General features: G+C 37.6%; 1 protein-coding gene across 1 annotated transcript in view; it reads left to right on the plus strand.

Moving 5' to 3' along the window:
* The window catches only part of LOC131666732 (protein unc-13 homolog A-like), a 957,113-nt gene that overhangs the window by 443,662 nt on the left and 489,213 nt on the right, over positions 1-24,238 (plus strand). Inside the window, exon 8 of the mRNA XM_058939609.1 lies at positions 5,026-5,176. Coding sequence (XP_058795592.1) covers positions 5,026-5,176 — 151 coding nt within the window. The remainder of the gene's footprint in view (positions 1-5,025; positions 5,177-24,238) is intronic.

The raw sequence follows: 24,238 nt of genomic DNA on the forward strand, positions 1-24,238 counted from the left end.
GTCGAACGATTTTCGGTAATCGTTGCAAGTTATATAAAAATTTAATAATTTTATATTGTAAATATTGTAATATCACGTTAATTAACTTTATTAGTTAATAACTTTTGATGACACTATTTGCGATAATTGTATATTGTATAAAATCAACAAATAACAAATTCTGTAAAATTTACATGTGTTAAAAGCTTAATATTAATAGTCATTCACTTGTAAATTAAGAAAACTCATTTCTCAATATTCGCGAATGTCTCTCGAATTTTCGATGACATCTCTCCTGCAAAAATAAGCGGGAAAATCTGTGTATAAATAGGCCCACCTTTGCACAGGCTAGCATTCACTTCTAGCCTTGCTAGGTGAGCGCATGAGTCTGAATAAACTTGGCTAATACCTAAGTTCTTTCTCTCATTGTGATTAACTGAGCAAGACTGTTCCTTCCTTATAATTTGAGCTCGACTTATAGAACATCTCGCGCTATAAGAAACTTGGGCCGAATTATATCCTATCCAAGAAAGACTTTAGCTCTGCTTATGGGACAATTCGCACCATAAGAAACTAGGGCATTGTCTGACTTTCCTTGAAATATTGTTCTTATTTGTATATATTTGATTTATTTATTATTATTAGAGTACATTTGATTTATTTATTTATTTTATAGACAAGTAGAGTAAAATTATTAGAAACAAATTCTTACTCATTAGCTAGATACGAGAGTTCGAATTATTATTATTGATAAGTGATACGAACATCACATTATATTTTAAAATATGTGTGAAGACATAGAACATGATGAAATATATTATGATTGAGTCAAGATTCTAGTTGCTTAATACAAAAATAAACAGAAATATAAGTGCCAATTATGTGAAAGGTCAGGATTTGCTCGACTTTACGAAGCACTCAACGAACAACATCAAATCTGAACAACTACAATAGTAGATTTAATAAAAATATTGTGTATTTTGAAAAAATAAAAGACATCTGGTAAAGAGTTGCAGGAAATTGCAAACTTTGGAAAATTTGAACACTGATAGCAAATAATTCACTTCTAATTGGTGATGTTGTAGGGCATAATATTTATAGCTGCAACAGCCTCAAAGCACATAAAAATAGGATAAAATCATTTTACCAAATCTGCAAGAGCTTGGAACATACAGAAGAGAAATGTTTCAAAAACAAAACTGGTGCAGGAAACTTCGTCGTTCTTTGCAGAAGGAACGTTTAGGAAGACTATCGACCAAAGTAACATTCCCACAAACGAATAAATAAATACACTACTTTAGAAAACACATATAAGATAAATCATATAATTTAATTAAAATGAAAGATTCCACACCAGAGACACAGTGCCCAGCACATACTTTTACCCACCCTGAGACAGCATTTGCCAAACTTTAAAGTTTTATATCTCAGCGAAAAAGAGTCGTAGAATAAAACACTTGACACCATTTTAAAGATAATAGTAAAAGCTTTAAGTAACGTGAAGAAAGTATTCTTTGTACTAGAATTAAGTTTTTTATGCTTAAAAAAGAGATTTTTGATCATAATTAAATATAAAAAAAATAAAGAATACGAAAAGTAAAAAAAGGCTAGCGTGAAAAAATGAAAAAACATAATTTATTCCGGATCTTAAATTTCACTTAATTTTTGTATTCTTTACCAAAAAAGAAACAACTTTTGTTTTTAAAGTTTTTTTATTTCATGCATAGTAATCGAGATATTAGCTGATGAAAAGAAAACGATTTTTTTTATGAAAAAAGGTATATCTCTGTATAAAAAAATAAAAAATCAGTTCTGTCACTATTATTTTAAAGAGGAACATTTCACCTTTTGATTTTGCTTAGATTTTTAATGATCCGCTGATTTGCGTAGCAAATAAATAAATTTGTACATGGGCAAAAAAAAGAAATTTTTTATGTTTATTTTTTAATCATAAAAAACTTAATTCTAGTACAAACAATATGATCTTTATGGTACTTAAAGCTTTTACTATTACCTTTAAAATGGCGTAAAGTTTTTATTCTACGATTCTTTTTCGCTCAGATATAAAACTTCAAAATTTGGCAAATTTCGCCTCAGGGTGGGTTAAGTACGTGCCGGGCACTGTAGATAGTGTATCGAACTAGATAATTATAGCATTTTTACAAGTCATTATCTCACAATGCGTTGAACTAAAATATCGAAAGCTAAAACTTATAAGATCTTCGAAATCATCGGATCGATTCGCAAGATATCTACTTTTATACCACGAATAGTTTGCAAAATTGCCAACATAAAAAAAATGTATTGTTATATAACTTTCAAATGAATGTAACGGGGGAGGTTATCTATCAAATGGAAAATTTATTTAAGCACAAACTCCCACGATGCAGAGCTAATCGCCGCTCCATTAAACACGTATAGTTGTACGTGTATTCGCCCATTTATTTTTTTGTCAGATGATTTCATTTAAGTGTCTTCTTTCCAACGGAGTTGAACTCACCTTAAGTCACTTGACTTGTGACACTCGATGTATCTTAGATGTGAGTGGCTTTATGCCTAATCCGCTTAATCCCCTAAATGAAATCGGATTAAAACCTAAGCCTTTGTAAATCGCTTAAGCTAATAGGAAATGAAATGACGTAAACGGCGAATGAAATTAACTAACTTTAATTGATAAAAAACTACAGTCTTTTATGGGCCGAAAGACTAACGCACGCGAACAGGATTTACAATGAATTATTAATATTCGGTGAGAGAGAGAGAGAAGATTCGAAAATTACCGCGAAACTAACGCTCGGCGCGAATACAAAAAAATTGATATCACGGTTGAAAAAATCCCGAATGTATTTTGTCACGCAATAATAACGGATGGTGCACCTACCCTGCGGTGAAATTACGGTGATCAGCCGTAATTGTTGATGAGGAAAATCAACTACCGCTGCTCCTCCACTTAATCACCTACGCTGCCTCGCTCTCCTGTCGCCTGCAATTTGTTGCTGCTAATCTATTGCTGCTATTTGCCGCGGTAATACCGTTGCACTCTTGCACGTAAGATTGTCCGAAAAAACTTGATAATCGGCGAAACACAGTGCAAACTAAACTCGGTGGTATTGTCACGAAAACAGCTGAGGCGTAACTGCTTAATTCAAATGCTCACGCACCCACTCTCTCTCTTAATTGTTCGAACTAACGCGCGAGTTACAGAATCGCGAACGGATCGATTAATTGAATCGACTACCGTTGCACAATATAGAAATAAATACCAACAATATTAATATCTCTTATGGCGGCAAGTATCGAAATATTAAAGTTAACATTACAAGTGTAATGTCATAAATATAATGTTACAATCATAATGTTACATCATTAATAATACAGATCAACATGAAATTTATTTAAGAATACTGACAATATATCATGAAGAATTACAATACGCCAAACACGAATCTGTCCTTGAGTCCTTGAAATTGCTCTATTACGTCACACTTTCAAGATATCCTAACGTAAAAGTGCAAAAAACACATATTTTGAATATATTTGAGCTGTTACTACATCACGAGAAACCTTTTTTTCTGAAAACGACTCATACTATATAAAAGTACAACTCTTACCCTTCCAAACTCATCTTTTAGATTTGGAATATCTTTTTTTTTCATCGAAACGCTGAGGCTCTCGACTCCTAATAAAGACTGTCAATAGAGAGCTCACTCGAAATATCAATCGAGAATAGAAAAAACTCCAGACCATTCTGAAAAGGATTGCCGAAAATATTGCACTCGATTACTAGTGGAAATGCTAAAGTTAGCCACTACTTCTATGATTCTGTAGTGCTGAATGACAAAAGTAGTAGTGCTGGAATCTCCAACTACACTAAAAAATACAGTAACAAAATCTTTTATTTTGTAGACTTGTGTAATACCTCGAAAAATGTTGTCTTGAATTGTTAGTATAGTATTGTTTTATATATGAACAATAATTTTTATTTTAAATTATAAGAAAAATTAAATCTTTAAGATAATCTGTTCTTAAATTAAACATGTCGTAATCCTATCTTCAAAAATACGTAACTTTAATTTTTCATATTCAAGTAAGGAAACTAGTTTAACGCGATTTTCGTTAAATGACCGCACTTGATTACTCTCCCTTCACGCCGGTGATTGTGAGAAAATCGATAGCGAGCATGCAAACGAATATTGTGAGTGAGAGATTATAAACGAAATGCCGATGCATAAGATTGTCGCGCGCGTCGCATAAGCTAAATGCGCGGGCCAAGCGTATTGTAGATTATATAGAAAATAAACTAGCTGATTTATGATTGAAACGTTAATTTATTATTGTCTTTGCTAATAATAAATTGGTTGACTGATACCCATCCTGTCCTGCTCTCCGGTTAGTTAATTGACTCGATTATTTCGATCTTCCCGCGCGCATTCCGGTACGACTGCGCATCGGGTGAGACAAAGAAATAAAACGGACACCCCGTTACATACATTGCTCAAAATTTTTAATGCAATTTAAAATAAAATTTTTAGTGCCAATAATGCCAATAATAAATTAAAATTTAGATTTAATATAATTTAACTTTTTTTTTTAATATAAGGATTGCTAGCCATACAATTTAAATTAATGCTGATTTGTAGCTTTTTTCGGTGAAATTTCGAAGTGAATATCATCTTCTCAGATTGCATATTAGCTTTTATAAAAATTATATCTATCTTATTTCTCAATGTACTATTATATATTTTGCAATATCATCCCAATCGGCGACCCACACTTGGGGTACCTTTCTTGTTATTCTTATTATTGTAATACTATACCTATTATGGAATGATAGGCCTAACCAGAATATCATATGTTTGAAAATCATTGGTAATATGAAATATAATGTCTTTAGAATAATTAGTGTGCTGTTATATCCTTTTGTGAAAGGGAGAAAAAATTATTTTTATGAATTGGAAATCAATATACAGTTAGTTCAGATTTAAAGTTCTATCAAAATGATATATTATTTAGTTGATATAATTTTTTTTAATATTTTTATTCCAGACATTTTCACTGCCTTTCCACAAAATATTTATGTCCTGGAGTTCCAGCAGTTATGTCATCTCTTTTAGCAAATATCAATGCATATTATGCCCATACAACTGCTAGTTCAGCAGTATCAGCTAGTGATAGATTTGCTGCTAGTAATTTTGGGGTAAGCTAAATCAATAAATTATCTCATATAAATTATTTTTACATGTATTAATAACTTATATAGTAAATATTAGTTGAAATAGTTAAATGACTTCATTTAAATAATTAAGGTTAATGATGTAACGATTGGAGATCATTGCGCGGCATGGTAGTTCTCTCACACTTGAAAACCAAAAGAGAGAGAGAGAGAAAGAGAGTAGGGAAAGACTGGCTGTGTGGATCAGGACAAGCAATATAGTTTAGGCTTCATACGAGAACACTTCTTCAAGTAGTGATCCCAAACAGCGTTCTCGTTACACTTGATGAGTCACGCATCCCTGGAACCTCCTACCCAGTAGGAGGTCCTTGAGCACCGTATACAGTCTCCCCAGGTCTAGTTTCCTCGTCTCCAAGAAGCTAGGAGAAAGTCAACGAGCTTCGATGTCATCTTCCAGTTGGCTGGCCAGTAACTGGCATCAAAGAAGGTAGCGCCTGATTTCACGAGCCTGCGCATGATGTCTAATCACAAGCGAATTACCTTTCAGGATCGCGTATGTTTCTTCTTTCTCTTTCTCGCGCTACTCGAATTCATGCGTGCGTCCGGCCTTAATGATTTGTTTTATACTTGTAAGATGGCTGGTGTCGGCGTTGCTCAAAGCACCCTCGAAAAGTAAATGTAAGCATTAGCGCACTATTTGTGAGTAATACTGTGACCAGTTATTTTTCGGATGTCAGTAAAGCAACCAGCAGTGAATCTTCTACCACAATGGCTTGTTTCTTTTACTTTCACACAATAATGTGCTCGGGTGCGGTCATAGCTATATAGATCAGCGTGTAGCATTCCTGCATTCCTAATCTGCAATTGAACTGGTGTGATAATTGATTGTCGTCAATGTCAACAGTTGGCAGCAACTATGCAGTATTGCAAGCTACCTTTATTATGAAAGTACACGCCGCAGTATTTTCTATGAGTCACCATTTTATATACGCATGGAACATACGTATCAATATAGTATTCGCTGATATTCCGTTTATAAATAAATGAGTACGCGTTTATTTGATTCTCTCTTCACCTTTCATAGTAATTTCTGAGCTAAACTGTATTTATACTATTCAATAATTTTTCAACGGTAAAGTGTCCCAAAAAAACCCTCAAAGTTGCAAGGTACTATGATTTATTTTTCTTTGTACTCGAAAGGTTCGAAATTAATGTTTCTGTCAAAAATCACCGTAACAACCAATTTTCTACATGTTTATTCATTTTTTTATCTTTCAAGTATTTTTCTAGCATTAATAAGTAAATTTCATATTCAAAGACAAAAATTACTAAACAAATATGCATAAAAAATGTTGAAAAAAAAGTAAAAAAAACATTATTTATTTCAGCATGTACGCAATATTTTATTATCATAATGTTCTTATTATTTTCATGAACAGTAAAAAAATGCAGCCAATTTTTCCAAAATAATTTCCAAAAAATAAAAAAAAATTTCCAATTTTTCTAGCTTTTGAACCACTTTTTTTTTAAATGTCATTTAGAAAATTAATGAAACAAAGTTTTATATCCACTATCGGTCAACTGATTCTCTTCACAAAAATCTCGAATTCACAAAAACCAGTATATTTGATTTCCAGTTTTTATCGTTTAAATAGCTTTTCAACAACCATAAAGCAATTTTTTTCAAAAAAATCTCAAAAAGTTTGCTACTTGGTACGTGTTGGAGCCACATTTTTCTGTAATCATGTAGGGTCCAGCATACGGAATCGCTAAATTTGAGACGATTTCTTAGCTGCGGAAGGCAGGATTCGATTGTCGCGCCACATCTAGTCATCCATCTTGAAAGGAACGATATGATATTTACCATCGAATATTCTAACCTTTCATTCCTGCTCAATTTTCGTTCGTTTCATTATGTTGTCAAACATGTCACATATAAAGCCCAAGTGCTCTGTCCGAAAACTTTGACCGCTTTCAAGTTTGTTATCTTGAACTAGTTAATCTTGTCCGCAGCGATGTGTACCAGGCAGTACACGTTGACGATCGTAGTTCAAAATGGCAAAATGGCGTACATGCGTACAATTGTACACATTGCATTTCCCTGAAAGAAGACATCCAAATCCAAATATGAAGATGAAAATTGAATTTCTCTAGCACATCGTGGTGCTAGTCATGAAGTAGTTGGTGCTCCTCGAGTAGCGAGAAACGTTGAAAATGGATAAGCCGTGATTCACTGTCTCGAAGAGGTGCAAAGGAGGGAAAATATTCTTAAAGATACAGCCAAATGCGCTACTACTGTGCCCCTGTGATTTATTAAAGGGTCCTATTTCGGTGAAGAAAGCCGGCGCTGACTTCCACGAGCGCGAATCTACGGCGGTGAAGGTGAAGGGAAGAAGTCGAAATAATTATAAAAGGCGATCCCTTTAGTTACGCCATCGAAAAATACATCTATAGATTTTTACAAATTACGATGATGAGCGCGCCCGCTCAATCCAGAAAACGCGATAGTAGGCGGCGGTTAGAAGCGCATTCGCTCAACTATCATACGCGACGAGTCTATAATATTTAGGAGCGGGTTCGCTCAAGTATCAATCGCGACAATTCAGTTCATGGCATTGCGCCATGCGAGAGCTGGTACATGAGAGAGAGTCCGCGAAATAAAACAGAATCTAACCCACTGGGTAGCTCCTCCCGCGGCTCGCTAATGGAGAGTCGGTGTCTGCGAAACAGCTGTTTTGCAGGCAGTGGAGATCGCTGGATCACCGACGGCGGTTTGTTGGCTGCTGGTGGCTGGGATCGGCTTCTCGATCGTCTAATGATGTCTACTGTGGAGACTGCTCAAAGCAACCGGAGATTCGCCACACAAGAGATTCCCTCGCTCGATCTTAGCTTGCTCTCCGTCGGTACACCGTCAAAACTCACTTCTCGCCGTGACCTGATTAGCGTGCGGTCACTCTTCAACTGCTCCCAATACTTCTTCTTGCGCTTCCCTACTTCTCGCGGCGCAAGCCGCGCTTTCCGCGTTCTCGCTTCTTCCTCTTCCTCTCTCACTCTCTATCTCACGCTCTTCTCGCTCTCGCTCTCTCTCGAGCCGTCTTCTCCGCCTGCAGCGTTCTCCCATCTCCAGGCCCTGCAACGACACGAGCGAGTAAATGCTATGTCAATCATAGCCACGCTCGGCCGCTACATCCGTGCGAGGAGAGTGCCGCCGTGTTTTCGATTCTTAATGTTATTAATTATTTGTAATACTTCCTTTATTTTAATCGATTTGATATGTGCACTATCTTGGATCTTAGAAAGTTCCCGTAAAGTTTCTTATTCTGGTTCGGTGATTAATCTTTAGTGAGTTGTGAATACTGTACAGAGATGATCTGAGAATGTTTCAACTTCACCTCGTCGAATTTATCCCATTTTCCTGCAGGCCTTCGAATATGTGGCATAAATGTAACTCGTTTTTTGAGTCCTTTTATAGCTTTTCATAGTGCATAATTTGAAGAAGACCTAGAGACCAGACCTAGTATACTCAGAGGAATTCGATGCGCTAAATCTAAATCTAGCCTCAGAATTGATCCATCACCGCCAGTTTCTGAAATATCCTAAACAAAAATGTAAAAAAGACTGTTTTTAGCTGTTTTTGGACTTTTTTAACAACGCTAATTTCCAGTTTCTTCAAAAACTGAAAAGAGCATTTGGAAAGGTTAGTTGTCTACTTAAAAACTCATCTTTCATGCATGTTTTACGTTATTGGATGACTCAGCAATTGGGGTTCGTGATTTGACACCAAAGACATTTTGAATTTATTAGTTGTTTAAGATTGCAATTGTTGTCTGAGTAGATTACATTATAAACTGGAATTTGCAGATTATATATGTATTATCAGTCTCTTTTTACACAAATCACATTATTTTTCATGTAGTTTACAGTACCATTGAAAACTCAAATTTTCTCTTAAAGAACGATACCTCCGCTTCCAAAATTTTAATTGAAAAGATTAAGTGGTGTTTTTTAAAGTAGATAACTTGCCTTTTTAATTGCTCTTTCCTGTTTTTGAATAAAATGGAAATTAGCGAGGTGAGAAGAGTTCAAAAACATCGAAAAACAGTCTCTTTTGCACTTTTAGATTAGGATATCTCAGAAACTGATGGCGATGGATCAATTCTGAGGCCAGATTTAGATTCAGCGCATCAAATAGATAGAGAGCACATACGAGGTGTGTTCAAAAAGTAAGGTGACTTTTCAAATTTCACGTACTTTCGATTATCGATTTTTTTGTTTTGTTATGTTGGTACACTCTTCCCGAACATCTGTACCAAGTTTCAAGTGTATAGCATTTTTTGTTTGGTTGTGAGAGACGTAAAGGTTATAAGTGTTTTGCGTGCTCGGCGATTTCTTGCTATCGAAAAATATAGATCAAAGGATTTGCATCAAATTTTGTGTAAAACATAAAATAAAGTGCTCTGAAACACTTGAAATGTTGACGGTGGCATACGGTGAAACTGTTCTGAGTAAAAAAATGTTTACAAGTGGTACAAACTCTTCCAAGATGTCCGGAAAGATGCCAATGACGAGCCTCGTTCTGGACGCCCAAGCACTTCAACAACTGATGAAAACGTTCAAGCAGTGAAGAAAATTGTTCTGGAAAATCGTCGAATCACTATCAGAGAAGTTACTGAGGATGTTGGTATATCGCTTGGCTCGTGCCATGAAATTTTTTCTAACGTTTTGGGCATGAGACGTGTGTCAGTGAAGTTTGTTTCGAAATTGCTAAATTTTAACCAAAAGAACCGTCTATTGAATGACGTCAACGACGACCCAGATTTACTCAAAAGGGTCATAATTGATGACGAATCATGGGTATATGGTTATGATATCGAAACCAAATTCCAATCGTCCCAATGGATGAGCGCAGATGAGCCAAGACCGAAAAAAGCACGCCAAGTTCGATCAAATGTCAAAGTTTTGCTCACTGTTTTCTTGGATTACCATGGCGTGGTGCATCAGGAGTTCTTACCATATGGACGTACGGTCAATAACCAGTATTATCATGAAGTTATGCGCCGTTTGCGAGAAGCAATACGAAGAAAACGCCCAGAATTCTGGAAAAACAATTCATGGCTTTTGCATCACGATAATGCCCCTGCTTACTCATCTTTGCTTGTGAGAGATTTTTTAGCCAAAAACAACACCACAATCACCCCTTAGCCACCATATTCACCGGATTTGGCCCCATGTGATTTTTTCTTGTTCCCAAAACTAAAGAGACCTATGAAAGGACGAAGATTTGCAACGATTGAAGAGATAAAGTCTATATCGCTGGAAGAGCTCAAGGCTATACTGAAAAGTGCTTATGAGAAGTGCTTTGAGGATTGGAAAAACCGTTGGCATAAGTGTATTGTATCTGAGGGGTATTACTTTGAAGGGGACAACATAAATATTGATAAATAAATTAATATTTTTTCTTAAAAATACAAAGTCACCTTACTTTTTGAACACACCTCGTACGCATACAATACTACACACATTTGTAACTATAATTTGGAGTATGTGACTGTCAAGATTGACGTTGGATCTACTTTTCTTCTCTCTGTTGCTTATGTAGCACCGATATCGTCGCTGCCTCCTATCTGATAGTAATCTGATAGTAATCTTCTCATCTTCTAAAGATGACTACTGTGCAACCTTGGAAGACCTCTCACAGCTATATTATACTGCACCGTTACTTGTCATAGGTGACTTCAACCTCCATGTTGTAAATGGTCCGACATTGATGGTACACTCGCAAGTTCTGCAATACATTTAACGGCGCATTGTTTTGAGAGCTGTATGAATTTTCTTCAATATTCTCAAGTGGTGCTGTCAGCTAATAGTTCTGGTATCAGCTTAGATCTGGCATTTTGCAACTATAAGGCTGTGTCTTATTTACCGCTAGATCTACTAGCATACTCCGACAAATTTCATGAGCCACATATAGTTGGCATTCAGTATTGCAGTGCAACGAGTGCAACGATTTGAACATGAAATAGTCGTTTAACATTTGAAAAGTCACCTTACTTTTTGAATACACCTCGTATATATATTATAACGAGTCGCATTTTCGTTATGTCTCTCTCTCCCTGCAGCTAGTCTATTTATTAATCATATTTATACCTTACCATGCATCATAATAATTTGTAATTTGTAGCGCAGTTGAAATGTCAGCGAACAAGGTAAGAGTCGAGCCCTACGATCTATACTATCTATAGTCCTTAGCGCGGATGTCACGGAGAGACGGCGATCGCGAAGGGAAGAGAGAAAGAGAGCGCGCAATGAGCCAGTTGATTGACGATTGAGAGAGATTACGAAGGAGTAAGCGAGTACGCAGTGGCGATTATACGAGCCCGAAGATCGTCAGTGATAAGCGAAGACACATAGTTAATGCTGTCAGGAATTCCGTCAGCTATAAAGCTTAGAAGCGAGAACGCCCGCGCGAGCGTAGGCTAGGAGTAAGCGTGGTCGCGATCTATCGTACGCGCGTTTCTGTCGTTCTAACAACCGACGACAACAATTGTAAGTACCTACTCGATTCTTTTCTCTCTCCCTTTGGCTCTCTCTCTCCCCTATTGCTTGCGAATTGCATTTGTTGCTTTAGCTTTTCGCCCAACCTACGCACTCTGTCATTTTGTTCTGCCTTGCGTCTTACCTCGAGCCGCTTTAAGCGAATTCGTCGTCCGATCGTGCTCGGTCGCTGACAAGATCGGCGCGTTGCGTTTTGTTGTCGCCTTGTTCGCTGCCGCTCACATTTCGTCAACACGCGCGCTTGCATGTATTCGCGAGTACCTAAATACATGATTCATTTTTACTAAAATCCGCAGTGTCTTATTCCGATACACCTGCCTTATTGCATAACCAATTCGCAGCGAGACTCTTTAGGTTGTCTCTCGCCAAGTAACCTGTAGCTCACGACACTCTCCGCGGGCCGAATTTCTACGTAAGGAAGAAGGCAAGCTGATGCAGCTGGACCCAGCCACTGTTCGCGCTGGCGCACAGGGTGGCCTTGGATAGCGCACTTCGCTTTATTAAAATATTAATCCGCGAGAATTATTTATTATATAGCTGATTTAGACCGAAAAGAGCTCGAGCTAAAACCCCGTTATAATATACATAAATAAATTATATTAAATTAAATTACACATACATATATTTTAACATGTATTTAAAATACATTTCAGATAAGGGGGAAACTGTGTGGGAGCTCTCGCCTGTGATTTAAGAGAGCTGATCTAGAAGCTCATCTACTTCAGACCACTAATCTGAGGCTTGCACTGATCTGATAACTAATCTGATGACTGATCCTCTAATCTGTGACCTCTCTAGTTTAACTTCTAATAACAATGATTCTGTACTAAAAAATTTTATTACTGGTGATGAATTACGTTCATTATTACGTTCCCTATTACGTTCAAATTTTGAAACGTTTGCGTAAAGCAGTGAGAAGGAAACTTCCACATTTTTGTTTAAGTGGTAACTGGTTTCTTCATCACGATAATGCATTAGCATATTCACTTAATTGTGCAGCATTTTCTAGATAAACGCAGTATCACATTACTTCAACAACTTCGATACTGTCTCGACATAGCCCCCTGTAAATACGCGGTCTGTCCAGAAAGTATCGGGCCTACGTTTATATCTTCGCGCTATGGTGTTCGAGCGACCTCTACCGGACAAAAACGTCAACAGTAAAGCCTCACGAATCTATTGGTTACTTACTGACATCTACCGGACGTATAGTTCATGCGCACCGTGTCTTTGTTTACAGTGTCTTTTTCGCGTTCGTCGGATTTTGATATTGTCAAAAATGACTGAAAAACAAGATCAACGAATTTGCATCAAATTTTGCTTTCAACTCGGAAAAACGAGTTCGGAAACTATTGAAATGATGCAAAAGGTCTTCGGAAGCGAGTGTATGAGCAAAACACGAATAAAAGAGTGGTATAAACGGTTCAGGGATGGTCGCACTTCTATCGATAGTGATTCTCGTTCCGGCCGACCTTCGACGACAAAAACCGCAGATAATATTGAGTGAATGCGACTTGCAATCGAATAAGATCGTCGTATGACTGTGCGAGAACTAGAAGAAGACCTTGGGATACCAAAAACTAACATTTTAGAAATATTAACCGAAAATTTAGGAATTAAACACGTGTATGCGAAATTAATCCCAAAATTGCTCACAGCAGAGCAGAAGAACATTCGCTTAGAAATCGCTCTGGACAATCTAGAAATGGTCAATAATGATGATAATGTGCTTAGAAAAGTTATTACAAGTGATGAATCATGGGTTTATGGTTATGATCCTGAAACAAAACAACAATCTTCACAGTGGAAGCATTCTGAATCGCCAAGATCAAAAAAAGCACGTCAAAGTCGGAGCAATGTTAAGTCAATGTTGATTGTTTTTTTCCATTGTGAAGGTGTTGTACATCACGAATATGCACCAATAGGTCAGCCAATCAATAAAGAATACTACGTTCAAATTTTAAAACGTTTGCGTGATGCAGTAAGAAGAAAACGGCCGCACTTTTGGGAAAGTGGTAACTGGCTTCTCCATCGCGATAATGCGCCAGCGCATTCATTCAATCTTGTGCAGCAGTTTTTGAGCAAACACAATATCGCATTGCTTCGACAACCTCCATACAGTTCCGACATAGCCCCTTGTGACTTTTGGCTGTTTCCAAAACTAAAAAAACCACTCAAAGGACACCGATTCGATGACAAAACAACGGTTGAAAACAATGCGACGAGTGTACTTAAGACTATCCCTAAAAGTGAGTTCCAGGACTGTTTTGAAAAGTGGAAACTTCGATGGAACCGCGTTATTCAATCAAGTGGGAATTACATTGAAGGATGCCACCCACCAGATGATAAAGAATAACGCTAGTACGAAAATATAAAGGTAGGCCCGGCACTTTCCGGACAGACCTCGTATTTTCAACATTCAAAAAAGTATTCAAAGGAAAGCGATTCAATGACAAAACGACGATTGAAAATATTTCGATTTTTGACTAGATAATAAAAAACATAATTTCCAACTGTGAAATTGTAAAGATTAACTAATCGATCATAATATTTTTTTGAACATAACTGGAATTTAACAAGATTTTTATGGGCTAATTTTTGTATATCAGTGATTCTAATGACTTAATCTATTATATAGCTTTATAAGTGGAGACTAGATTTATTTCATTCATAGGGATCACTTAACAGTAAACGAGCCAAACACCCAAACGTTTCTTCCTAAGGCATGTGTTTTGCGTTTTCTTGTACGAACGTATTATAATTTCGCATGACAATTTCGATTTAATTATATCATTAATCGCTATTATTGGTATATTGTTTAAGAAATCTACTTAAGTTGTAGTAGCTACGTTGGAAAGAGAATCATGTTATTTGGGTAAAACGTAGTGTTCCTTATTCTCTTATCCTAATTCTTTTAGAAACTCGGATCATTAACCTGCTCAAAAAGGTTTTGTTCTTAATATGACTATTTTAAGTATACAATAATATACAAATAATATACAAATACAATGGTTAGAAAAAGTATCATTCATAGTACTAGGTAGTATATCAGCTAGTGAAACGCATACATACGAGGGTGGTCCGATAAGTACTTAGCCTCACCGTCCGATGGCGCCACTCTCGCAAAAGAAATATTCTATCACGTAGTACAACCTTCTCGATGGTTACTGTCAAGATTTCAGCCGGATCGGAGTTGTAGTTTATTTTTGAGAGCGTGTGAAAGCAAGTGTGTCCGTTGATTTTTGAAAAATGGAAAAAGAGCAGTATCGGTCGGTGATTCGATTCTTGTTTTTGGAAGGGAAATCGCGCAGCGAAATCAAAAAGCTCTTGGATGCTGTGTACGGTGACTCTTCTCCTTCAATGGCGACCGTCAAAAATTGGTTTAACGAGTTCCAACGTGGTCGCACGTCGATTTTTGAAGAGCCACGTCCAGGTGCTTCGAAAACGGCTACCACGGAGGATAGCGTGACAAAAATTCACGATCTCGTATTGGCAGATCGACGATTGAAGGTGCGCGAGATAGCTAAGATCATAGGCATCTCAAAAGACCGCGTGGATCATGTCCTGCATGAAATTTTGGGCATGAGAAAGCTGTCGGCGTGGTGTGCGTTTGCTCACTCCGGACAACAAGCGCAACCGTGAGACAACTTCAGAGCAATGTCTGACGCTGTTTAAGCACAATCCGAAGGAGTTTCTGCGTCGTTTCGTGACAGTCGACGAAACATGGATCCACTGGTATACACCAGAGACCAAGGAACAGTCGAAACAGTGGACTTTACCCGGCGAAAGTGCTCCGAAGAAGGCGAAGACTGACCCATGGGCCGGAAAGGTGATGGCCACCGTTTTCTGGGATTCACAAGGTGTGATCTACATCGACTACCTGGAGAGGGGCAAAACGGTCACAGGGCTGTACTATACCGAATTATTGGGCCGATTCGACGTCGAATTGCAGAAAAAACGGCCCCATTTGGCAAAGAAAAAAGTGGTCTTCCACCATGACAACGCACCAGCTCACACCTCCGCCGTCGCCATGGCCAAATTGGTTGAATTAGGCTACGAACTGCTGCCCCATCCACCGTATTCTCCAGATTTAGGCCCCGTGCGACTTATTTTTGTTTCCAAACTTGAAAAGTCACTCGCCAGGCAGAAATTTGAGTCGAATGAAGAGGTAATCGCTGTCACAGAAGCCTACTTTTCAGACCTCGAGGAAACGTATTTTTCAGACGGGTTAAAGAAGTTGGAGCACCACTGGGCCAAGTGTATCGAACTAAAAGGAGACTATGTTGAAAAATAAAACGCCACTTTTCTAAAATTTTCGTTTTTTTTTGTAGGCTAAGTACTTATCGGACCACCCTCGTAGTATTTCAAAAATTGCTATTTAAAAGTAAAAATATGTTCCATATTAGCACGGATTGGTCTTAAAAAACCTACAATGTACGAGAGGTGTTCAAGAAGTAAAGTGACTTTACGGTTTTCTCAAAAAATATTTATTTATTGGTCAATATTTTTTGCTCCTTCAAAGTAATCCCAGTTAGATACAATACACTTGTGCCAGTGCTTTTTCCAATCATCAAAGCACTTTTGATAGTCATTTCGAGATGTAGCCTTGAGTTCTTGCAGCGATGTAGTGTTTATCTCCTTAATCGTTGAAAATTGATGTCTTTTCATGGGTTTCTTAAGTTTTTGGTTAAAAAAAAGAAAAAAATTACTGAAAGCCAAATCCGGTGAATATGGAGACTGAGATATGACTGTGGTATCGGTTTTGTCGTGAGAATTTCTGATGAAATACACGATGGTAATCAAAGAAGACAGTGAGCAAAACCTTAACATTGGATCGAACTTGGCGTACTTTTTTGGGTGTTGGCTCTTCTGGGTTTTCGGGTTATTGGGTTATTGGACTTTCTTGGGACGATTGGACTTTAGTTTCGATATTATAATCATATACTTACATGGGTATATGATTTATCACCAGTTATAACCCTTTTGAAAAAATCAGAATCTTAATTGACTTCCTTCAACATCTCCTGAGCGGTGGTCATGTGACGGTTCTTTTAATCAAAATTAAGCAATTTTGGAACGAATTTCAGTGTGATGCGTGATAACTCGCGCGAAGTGAGTTTGTCCCGTGCGAAGGCCTTTCAACAGCCAAGCGGCCTTTGACTCGGGCGACAATCAGGCTCTCGGGCACCCCGTCTCGTTCGCGCGTCAATGGGATATTCGATCGCCCGTATATATTTATCCGTAATCAATTATATATAGAATAAACAATGGGTAAGCATATGGATACCCTCGAGTGCGTTTAATAATACTTATAAAATTTATTGTTTAAAGCTCGAGTATATGAATAAATGATAGAGCGAGAATAGAAAAAGATATAAGTATATATAGGCGCGTGTCCTTCGCCTCGCGTTGTCTATAATTTATAAACTATATGGTACTCACTTATTTTTTTAAAATAATGTTACTGACAATCGGTCCTTTATATATTATTTCCTATTTATTGGTCCTCTCTCCTTTCTGTTTCTTTTTAAACGGATTGTAAGGTCCGGCAAATGTACGCGTATATTTGTATATGTCCAATTAATACTGTGGATTATTATATTTCCTTGGTCCTAGCGGCGTGAACAAGTTGCCTGTATGGTTGCTGTCTTACTTTGCCTTTTATTAACACTCAAGCTCTGATGAAGTAAACTGAACTCAACTTTTAATTAAGTAAAAGAGTAATACCGGATAACTCGGACAAATTAAACCAAACTAAATTTAAATTTCAATTGGCGAGATAAACTGTGAATTCGGAAATATTGCGGCCTAGTTGCTCTAGCGCTCCTGACTGACTAATCGAAGCTCCGTTGTTTTCACCGGTTTATTATATATTCTTTTTCCCTCGATTTCCGTCTCTCTCTCGCACATATGCTTTAGACGTTTACACTTCTCGAATCGGCTCGTATTACTTAGCTAAGCACGCTGACTGCAGCATGCTGTCGCAGCATGCTGCACAGCGTGAATCAACCTCTGCCGCTCATTCCCACCGAGCCGCGCACACGAATACTGCTAGCTATAGTGTTTTATTGCTATGTCCGAACGGAATTCTCGAGAGCGAAATCTTAATCGTAAAATATAATTATAACATAATGGAGCGTCATGTAACATCCCTTCCCCCTTAGAATCGTTGCCGTCCTCGGTAACGTTTTCGGTCCAACTAGGGTAGTACAGGAAGAAAATAATTATATACATAATAATGATAAATAATAATTGTAAAATAATATAAATGGTCCTCATTATTGATATACAAGCAAAATAGTTAATAGAAGTAGGCAAAAGCTCGTCAATTTGATCCAATCTTTATTTGCGCAACGCAAGTTGGCGGTTATCCTGTCCGGTTGTTAGATCTAGCCTCTAAGTCTTATAGACAAGAAGTTTGGACCTGGAGTAACAAAATTTGGTCCTTTGGTTTGGCTGAGGGAATTTGCAAAAACAAGGTCAGCTTGTTTATACTATCAAAGGGGGACCCGTTGTAGTCGTAGATCTCTAGATTACAGTCTTGCAAATGTTGGTCCCAATCGGAAACATACACTGCTCTTCCACAGAGCCAATGCGTTCTCAGCACATTTCTGTTTTGGTATTGGCAAATGGTCCTATGTGCTTCCAATTCTGTCTTGGTAACATAGTGTCTGCAGGCACCATGATAAACGTACATGGACCTATTCTGGAGTTTGGCTGTCAGATGTCGAAGTGGCGAATGTTTTGCCTTATAACGTTTATTTAAGTTGCTTAATGCCGAAGTGACACTCCAACAAATACGTATTTCATTACTCCCATAGGCCCGCAAGAACTTTGCCATGTTTTAATATAATCTACTAGTCCAAATTGCATGAAGTCGTCGTGGACCCGCTGTTCTGGCCATAGTTTACCCTGTTCATCGCGGTGCGGTATGAGGAAATGCAGTCGTCGGTTGGCGTTATCCTCTTTCGCATAGGGTGGTGTAGTCAATCGTGGCGTGAACCCAATTGGGTCCGTTGTTTCCCCGTCTTCGTCTTCCGAAGAGTGTTCATCTGAAGTATAAGGTGACCATTTCCCTACGGTACACGGGAAGAATCTTAGTATCGCCGCAAGGTAGTCATCCTCGAGAAGAAATTCTATAATGATTTCTCCATAATGTGAGGAGGATGGGGCTGCTATCGTTGTAGTAGAGCGTATGGTCCCCACAGTACTAAATAATTTGATGACCACAGCTTCTTGTTGAGGGTCATCAAACTTGACTCGAATTGTAGTAGAGGAGTCATCTACTGGTGCCATAGCTCGGAGACGAATCCCGTTAATTTCTTCCATCCTAAGGTAAAAATATGGTCTAGTTAGTTGCGTGGTCGGGGGGAGAGAAAAAGTACAAAGATTTAAGACTAGACATAAACAAGAGTAAAGAAATAGGTCAAAGATTAAAGAGTTATGGGTCCGTTAAGTAAAATAATAATATAATTGAATGGTTCAATAATTTTTTTTTTTTTTTATCCTACGACGTATAATTTATACAGCTGATTCGAAGTATCTTCTATCTTCAGGGTCAATTCCTGTTATCACGTCTTCTTCCGTTAGGTCAATTCATCGGACTTTTCGTAAGGTTGCCCATGGATTAGGAGTGGGGTCCATTAATTTAATTTCCATGAGCGTAACAAAATCTGTAGAGGGTTAATTTTTGTCTAATCCTATGTTAGGTCGGCTTGTTTTGGTAGAATTCACCTTATACACTCTTCTCACTTCTGATTTAAGATATTGTCTTTTCATTTTTCCTTCCCTGAGTTTATTTTAGTGCTGCCAGCTGCAGGTGGTATTGTGATCCTCATAGATTGATGCGTCTATCCATTTGTTGCAAAGCCAGTGGCGCCTAGTTTCATCACTGTGGTCCCATCTTCTTTTCCTTATGTCAGCATATCTAGCGCCGTAAATAGGGTCGCATTCTTTTAAGGCTGTTGCGGCATCAGCAGCTTTGTAATACTGACCGTAGCCTATAGCAAGGGCTCCTTTATTATCTCGTACCACTTTATGATACACTAAGGATTCGAATTGTACGAAGTGTTGGAAAAATGAGATTTCCCTATAACTCTCTTCGATTATCCAGGGAAGTCGACAAAATAGTCGGGTTTTCTCCGTGGGCCTAGAATCGTTTGTTCGTAATGGTTTCGGTTTTCCAATACGGGCACGATTTATCGCGCTTATGTTTCAATTTTTTATTTTTCTTGCTTCAACTGCATATTTAATCCTAGTAAATTTGCAGAGAATAATTCTTGTACTGTTGTTTGTGAGATTTTGTAGTGAATGAAACTCCTCTATGGGTCCGATACTCTCTAATCGTGTCAAGAGTTCGCTCAGCGGCTTATGCTTTAAGTACCGTATCTTGATGCAAGTCGGGTCTATTATCAAGTGCTCGGACATGTCACTCATGACGATATTCGGTACTGAAACAAATGATCAATAATTTATTGATTAAAAAAAAAATTCATACAAACTCCGCTGTTTGGATTTGTAAACCCGAAGAATTTTCAGATTTTATCAACGGATTTTATCAGACATCCGAGCAGGCGTTTGCTTATTCGTAATCAGTCCGAGGCTATGAAGAATTGATCTGTGTCGAGGATCCGGTGTATTTACGTGAGGTGATTCGTGTACTATGGTATTATTTAACGCTTTTGTGCGTACGATGCAACATTTATAAATTATACTGATAATTATTATGATTAGGATATTAATACTGAATCCTCCATAAATCAGTTCTGATTGCGCTGTTGTGATTTTTTTATGATTTCTTATCATTTGCGTCTTTTCCATGATGTCGCTTAATGTTTTTTCTTGGCTGGTCCAGGTTTCAGCTTGTGGAGTCCATTCTTCCAATTTAATATCTGTTTCAGATAAGTAGGTTAGTGTCGGGTAAAGATTCGTTAGTTTAAGGGTTAAGTTTGGTTGATATAGGTAAACATTTGTATTGTCTTTGCCCACTTCCATAAACAAGGTCGCATCCTTGGTATAACCGATGCACCCCGGAGTAATTCTTAATATTCATACCCCTTGTATTTCGGTTTTTTGGTCCACTTGGTTCGAGCAGATAATTCGGACTGTATCCTGCTGGTTGGCTGAGTATATCCATGACTCATCCGTTGATATATAATTCCAACTGGTAATTCGTTGTATTCTCAGAACTATGTCACAATGGTATAGTTCATGACTGGATGGTTGTAATAGCAGTCCTAGTTCGCATTTACTATTTAGATTAGCATCTAAAACAGGTCCTCCTACCAGACATATAAAGGTATAGTGTGTTCGCGCACAACTTTGCAATGAATGGTGGTCCATCTGTATATACTGTTTTTGATCCGAACTTAATGCCAAGTACGGGTATTCGCGTCTAATATATGCAGATTTTCCAGTTGAGCTTGGTGATTGCGGTATCAATACTGAGTGCAGACGGTATAGATTATAGTAATTTCTGTCAACTAGAGGTAAATGAATGACAATATATGTCTTCCTTTCTCGCTGGATCGCGTCAATGCTGGAAATTTTAATAATTTCTTCAGTTCGGAGGTGTTCGGTTGGAATTGGGAAATTGAGGTCCGTTACCATGAATTTTAAATCATTTGCTATCTGGTGCAACATGTTAGAATCTATAAGGTCCGGATATATTTTGCCCTTTTTCAACGCATGAATAATTTCAATAAGTTTTTCCGAGCTTTTGATAAAATGATCTAATTTTGCCTCTAGCATTCTTCCAAGTGAATGTACTGAAAACATGTATTCCAGTCGGGCATTTTCATTTTCTAATTTCCTGAATTTTTGTCGCATTTGGAGGTTTAAATTATAAATTCTGTTCCCGTGGACGTCCATCATTTTATATAGTTTATCCATTCCTGTAGTAATTATATGGGTCCTATCATTAAAGAGTTTAATGATATCTTTTTGGTCTGCATATAATTGATTTACGTTGGCTTCTATTTTATCAGTTTCGTCAATGGTCACTAATCCAAATAAACTATGACTCAGTCTTCCTATGCCTCCAAAAGGTACCAGTCTTTTCGGTCTGATATTTTTAGGTCCTTGGACATCGGGTGGCTGAATATATCCCATGTTTTCAATAGCTCCTTGAATCTTTATTCGTATTTGTTCAAGAGCGATTGTCTTCAGATCAATGTGATCCTTGCCGATTATATTACTGCATGTTTCCTCATTGAGAGGCCCAGTACAATTTTGTAGTAGTGACCGTAGGTCAATTATAGCAGTGGTCTTCGCCAGGAACAAATTGAAGTCGATGGATATGTATACTTTGCAATCTGCCCTCTTTATTCTCATTGGATCTATTCTTTCGTAGTAAATTCCTGGGTTGTTGTCTAACTTTTCTATAGAATAAGCTTGGGGGTCCATAATAGATGGGGTGAATACGGAGAGAAAGGAAAGTAAGATTAGATACATATTAAATGAAAGGAAGTATATTAAAAGAAATAGTACCTGAAAGAACAGAACAAAGTAAATAGTATAGACGAAGAATATAGAACAGATAAGATAAGTGAATAATTGAATTTATAAAGCTACGCCTGAAGTAAGTTTATCCATATGCCTTTAAGTTTATCCATATGCTTCCGTATTGTTTTTCCATTGGGTAATTCTAATAAAACGTTCTTATGATTTAAAATTTCGACGATTTTTAGGGGTTTTTTATAATAACTATCGGCTTTTCCTACCCGAGGTTCGTTTAATATCCAGGCGTAATCACCGACTTTACCTTCAAAGGGTCTAGCATGTTTATCATATTGGTTTTTAGATTTTTCCTTTTCACGAATTTGATTATCACCCGCCGCTATCTTTAGTTCTGTCAAACGTAAGACTAGATCGCGTAGGTATTGATTATAGGTCCCTAATTTTTCCTCCCTAGGTATCTTCATGGGGAAACGAGCGATTCGTCCGTAAACTAGTTCAAAGGGGGTGTAATCAGTTCCATTATGTATACTTATATTATATGTAGGAACCGCAAAGGGGGTTAACCGATCCCAATCGTCGAAACTCTCCGAATATATCCGTAAGAAATCGATTAATGGTGCATGACTTCTCTCAAGAGACCCATTAGTCTGAGGTCTATATCCGGAAGTTCTTGAATGATGAATTTTGAATAAGTGTAATAGTGATAATCTCCGAAAGAAAGCTTGTACCGCGATCTGATAATATTGCTCTAGGGGCACCGAATTGGTATATTAAGTGTCTGACTAATGCGTCAGCGATAGTGGTTGCTCTAAGGTCCTTTATTGGTACTACAATTAAGTATTTGGTCAGATTGCATTGCATGATTAGCAGGTGAGAATTTCCACTAGGAGTGGTTCGTAATTTTCCTACGGTGTCTATCGATACCTTGTCGAACGCCTCGATTGGTGTGTCCGTAATCAGCATCGGTTCCCTAGTCTTGTGACGATCAATTTTCTTCTCAAGACAACTCGGACATTTCCGTACGTAATTTAATATGTCCTTTCGTAGTCCTGGCCAATAATATCTTGATCGAATTTTTTGGTATATCTGGTTAATACCCTTATGGCCACCCACTAGGCTGTCATGTAGTGTTTTAATTATTTTCGTCCGCTGGTTTGCCAGTGGTAGAACCATGTTCCCATAACAAACAATTACTTTTATAGGACTCTTCTCAAAAATTCTTATTAATATTTCTGTTAGTAATCCAGGTCCAAGGTCATCAGTATAGTCCCCTCGTCTAGCAATCTGAAAACTTGCTATATTTCTTTTAATGAGTATCTTCTTTAAATTTTTAAGTCCGACTTTTATAGCCTCTATAGTAATGTAGTCATTATATCTGTCTTTTATGACTACAGAGAAAATATTATGGCTTTTATATTTGGTCGTTAGTATTTTTCCGACCTCCGGTTTCAAAGATTTCATATTGCGTAGGTCTATAGCCCCAATTTCACTTAATAATTTCGAGATAGCAGTTTGGTCATTACAGTCTCGTGATATAAAATGTACAATCTTATCTCGTCGATAGGTTAAACATTGTTGGCTCGTGCTTACATTATTTTGTAAGATATATTTTGCAGTTCCTATTGAAGAATTTCCGCTCTCGGTTTCACTATACGCAATGCTTCTTTATAAGCATCCTCCAAGGTTTTAGGCTGTTTAATGTCCACTAAGTCTCCAATTTCTTTTGGCAATCCATCTATGAAAGTCTTAATAGTTGAGTTGCGCATTGGAGTCATCATCGTCTCGGTGTACTCTTCTCCGAGCTCTTCTTTCAGTGCGTTCTGTGCACAGTTCAAAAGGATGTTTATCCTGTCGTGAAAGTCTCCAACAGTGTCCCCTTGCTTTATACACAGACTATGGATTTTGGAGTCGTAGTAAGCGAAATCTTTGCAAGGTGCGAACCGTTCCTTTAAGATTCTGATTAAGTCATCAACTGCCTTAATGGATTTTCCATAAATACAGTCACGGGCGGGTCCCCGTAGTTTAGCAATTATTAACCGGACAAAATGTTGTTCCTGTAAATTTGTTATCAAT

The sequence above is a fragment of the Phymastichus coffea genome, unplaced genomic scaffold, assembly GCF_024137745.1.
Source record: "Phymastichus coffea isolate CEN01 unplaced genomic scaffold, Cenicafe_Pcof_1.1 PCOF00004, whole genome shotgun sequence".
Classification (NCBI taxonomy): domain Eukaryota; kingdom Metazoa; phylum Arthropoda; class Insecta; order Hymenoptera; family Eulophidae; genus Phymastichus; species Phymastichus coffea.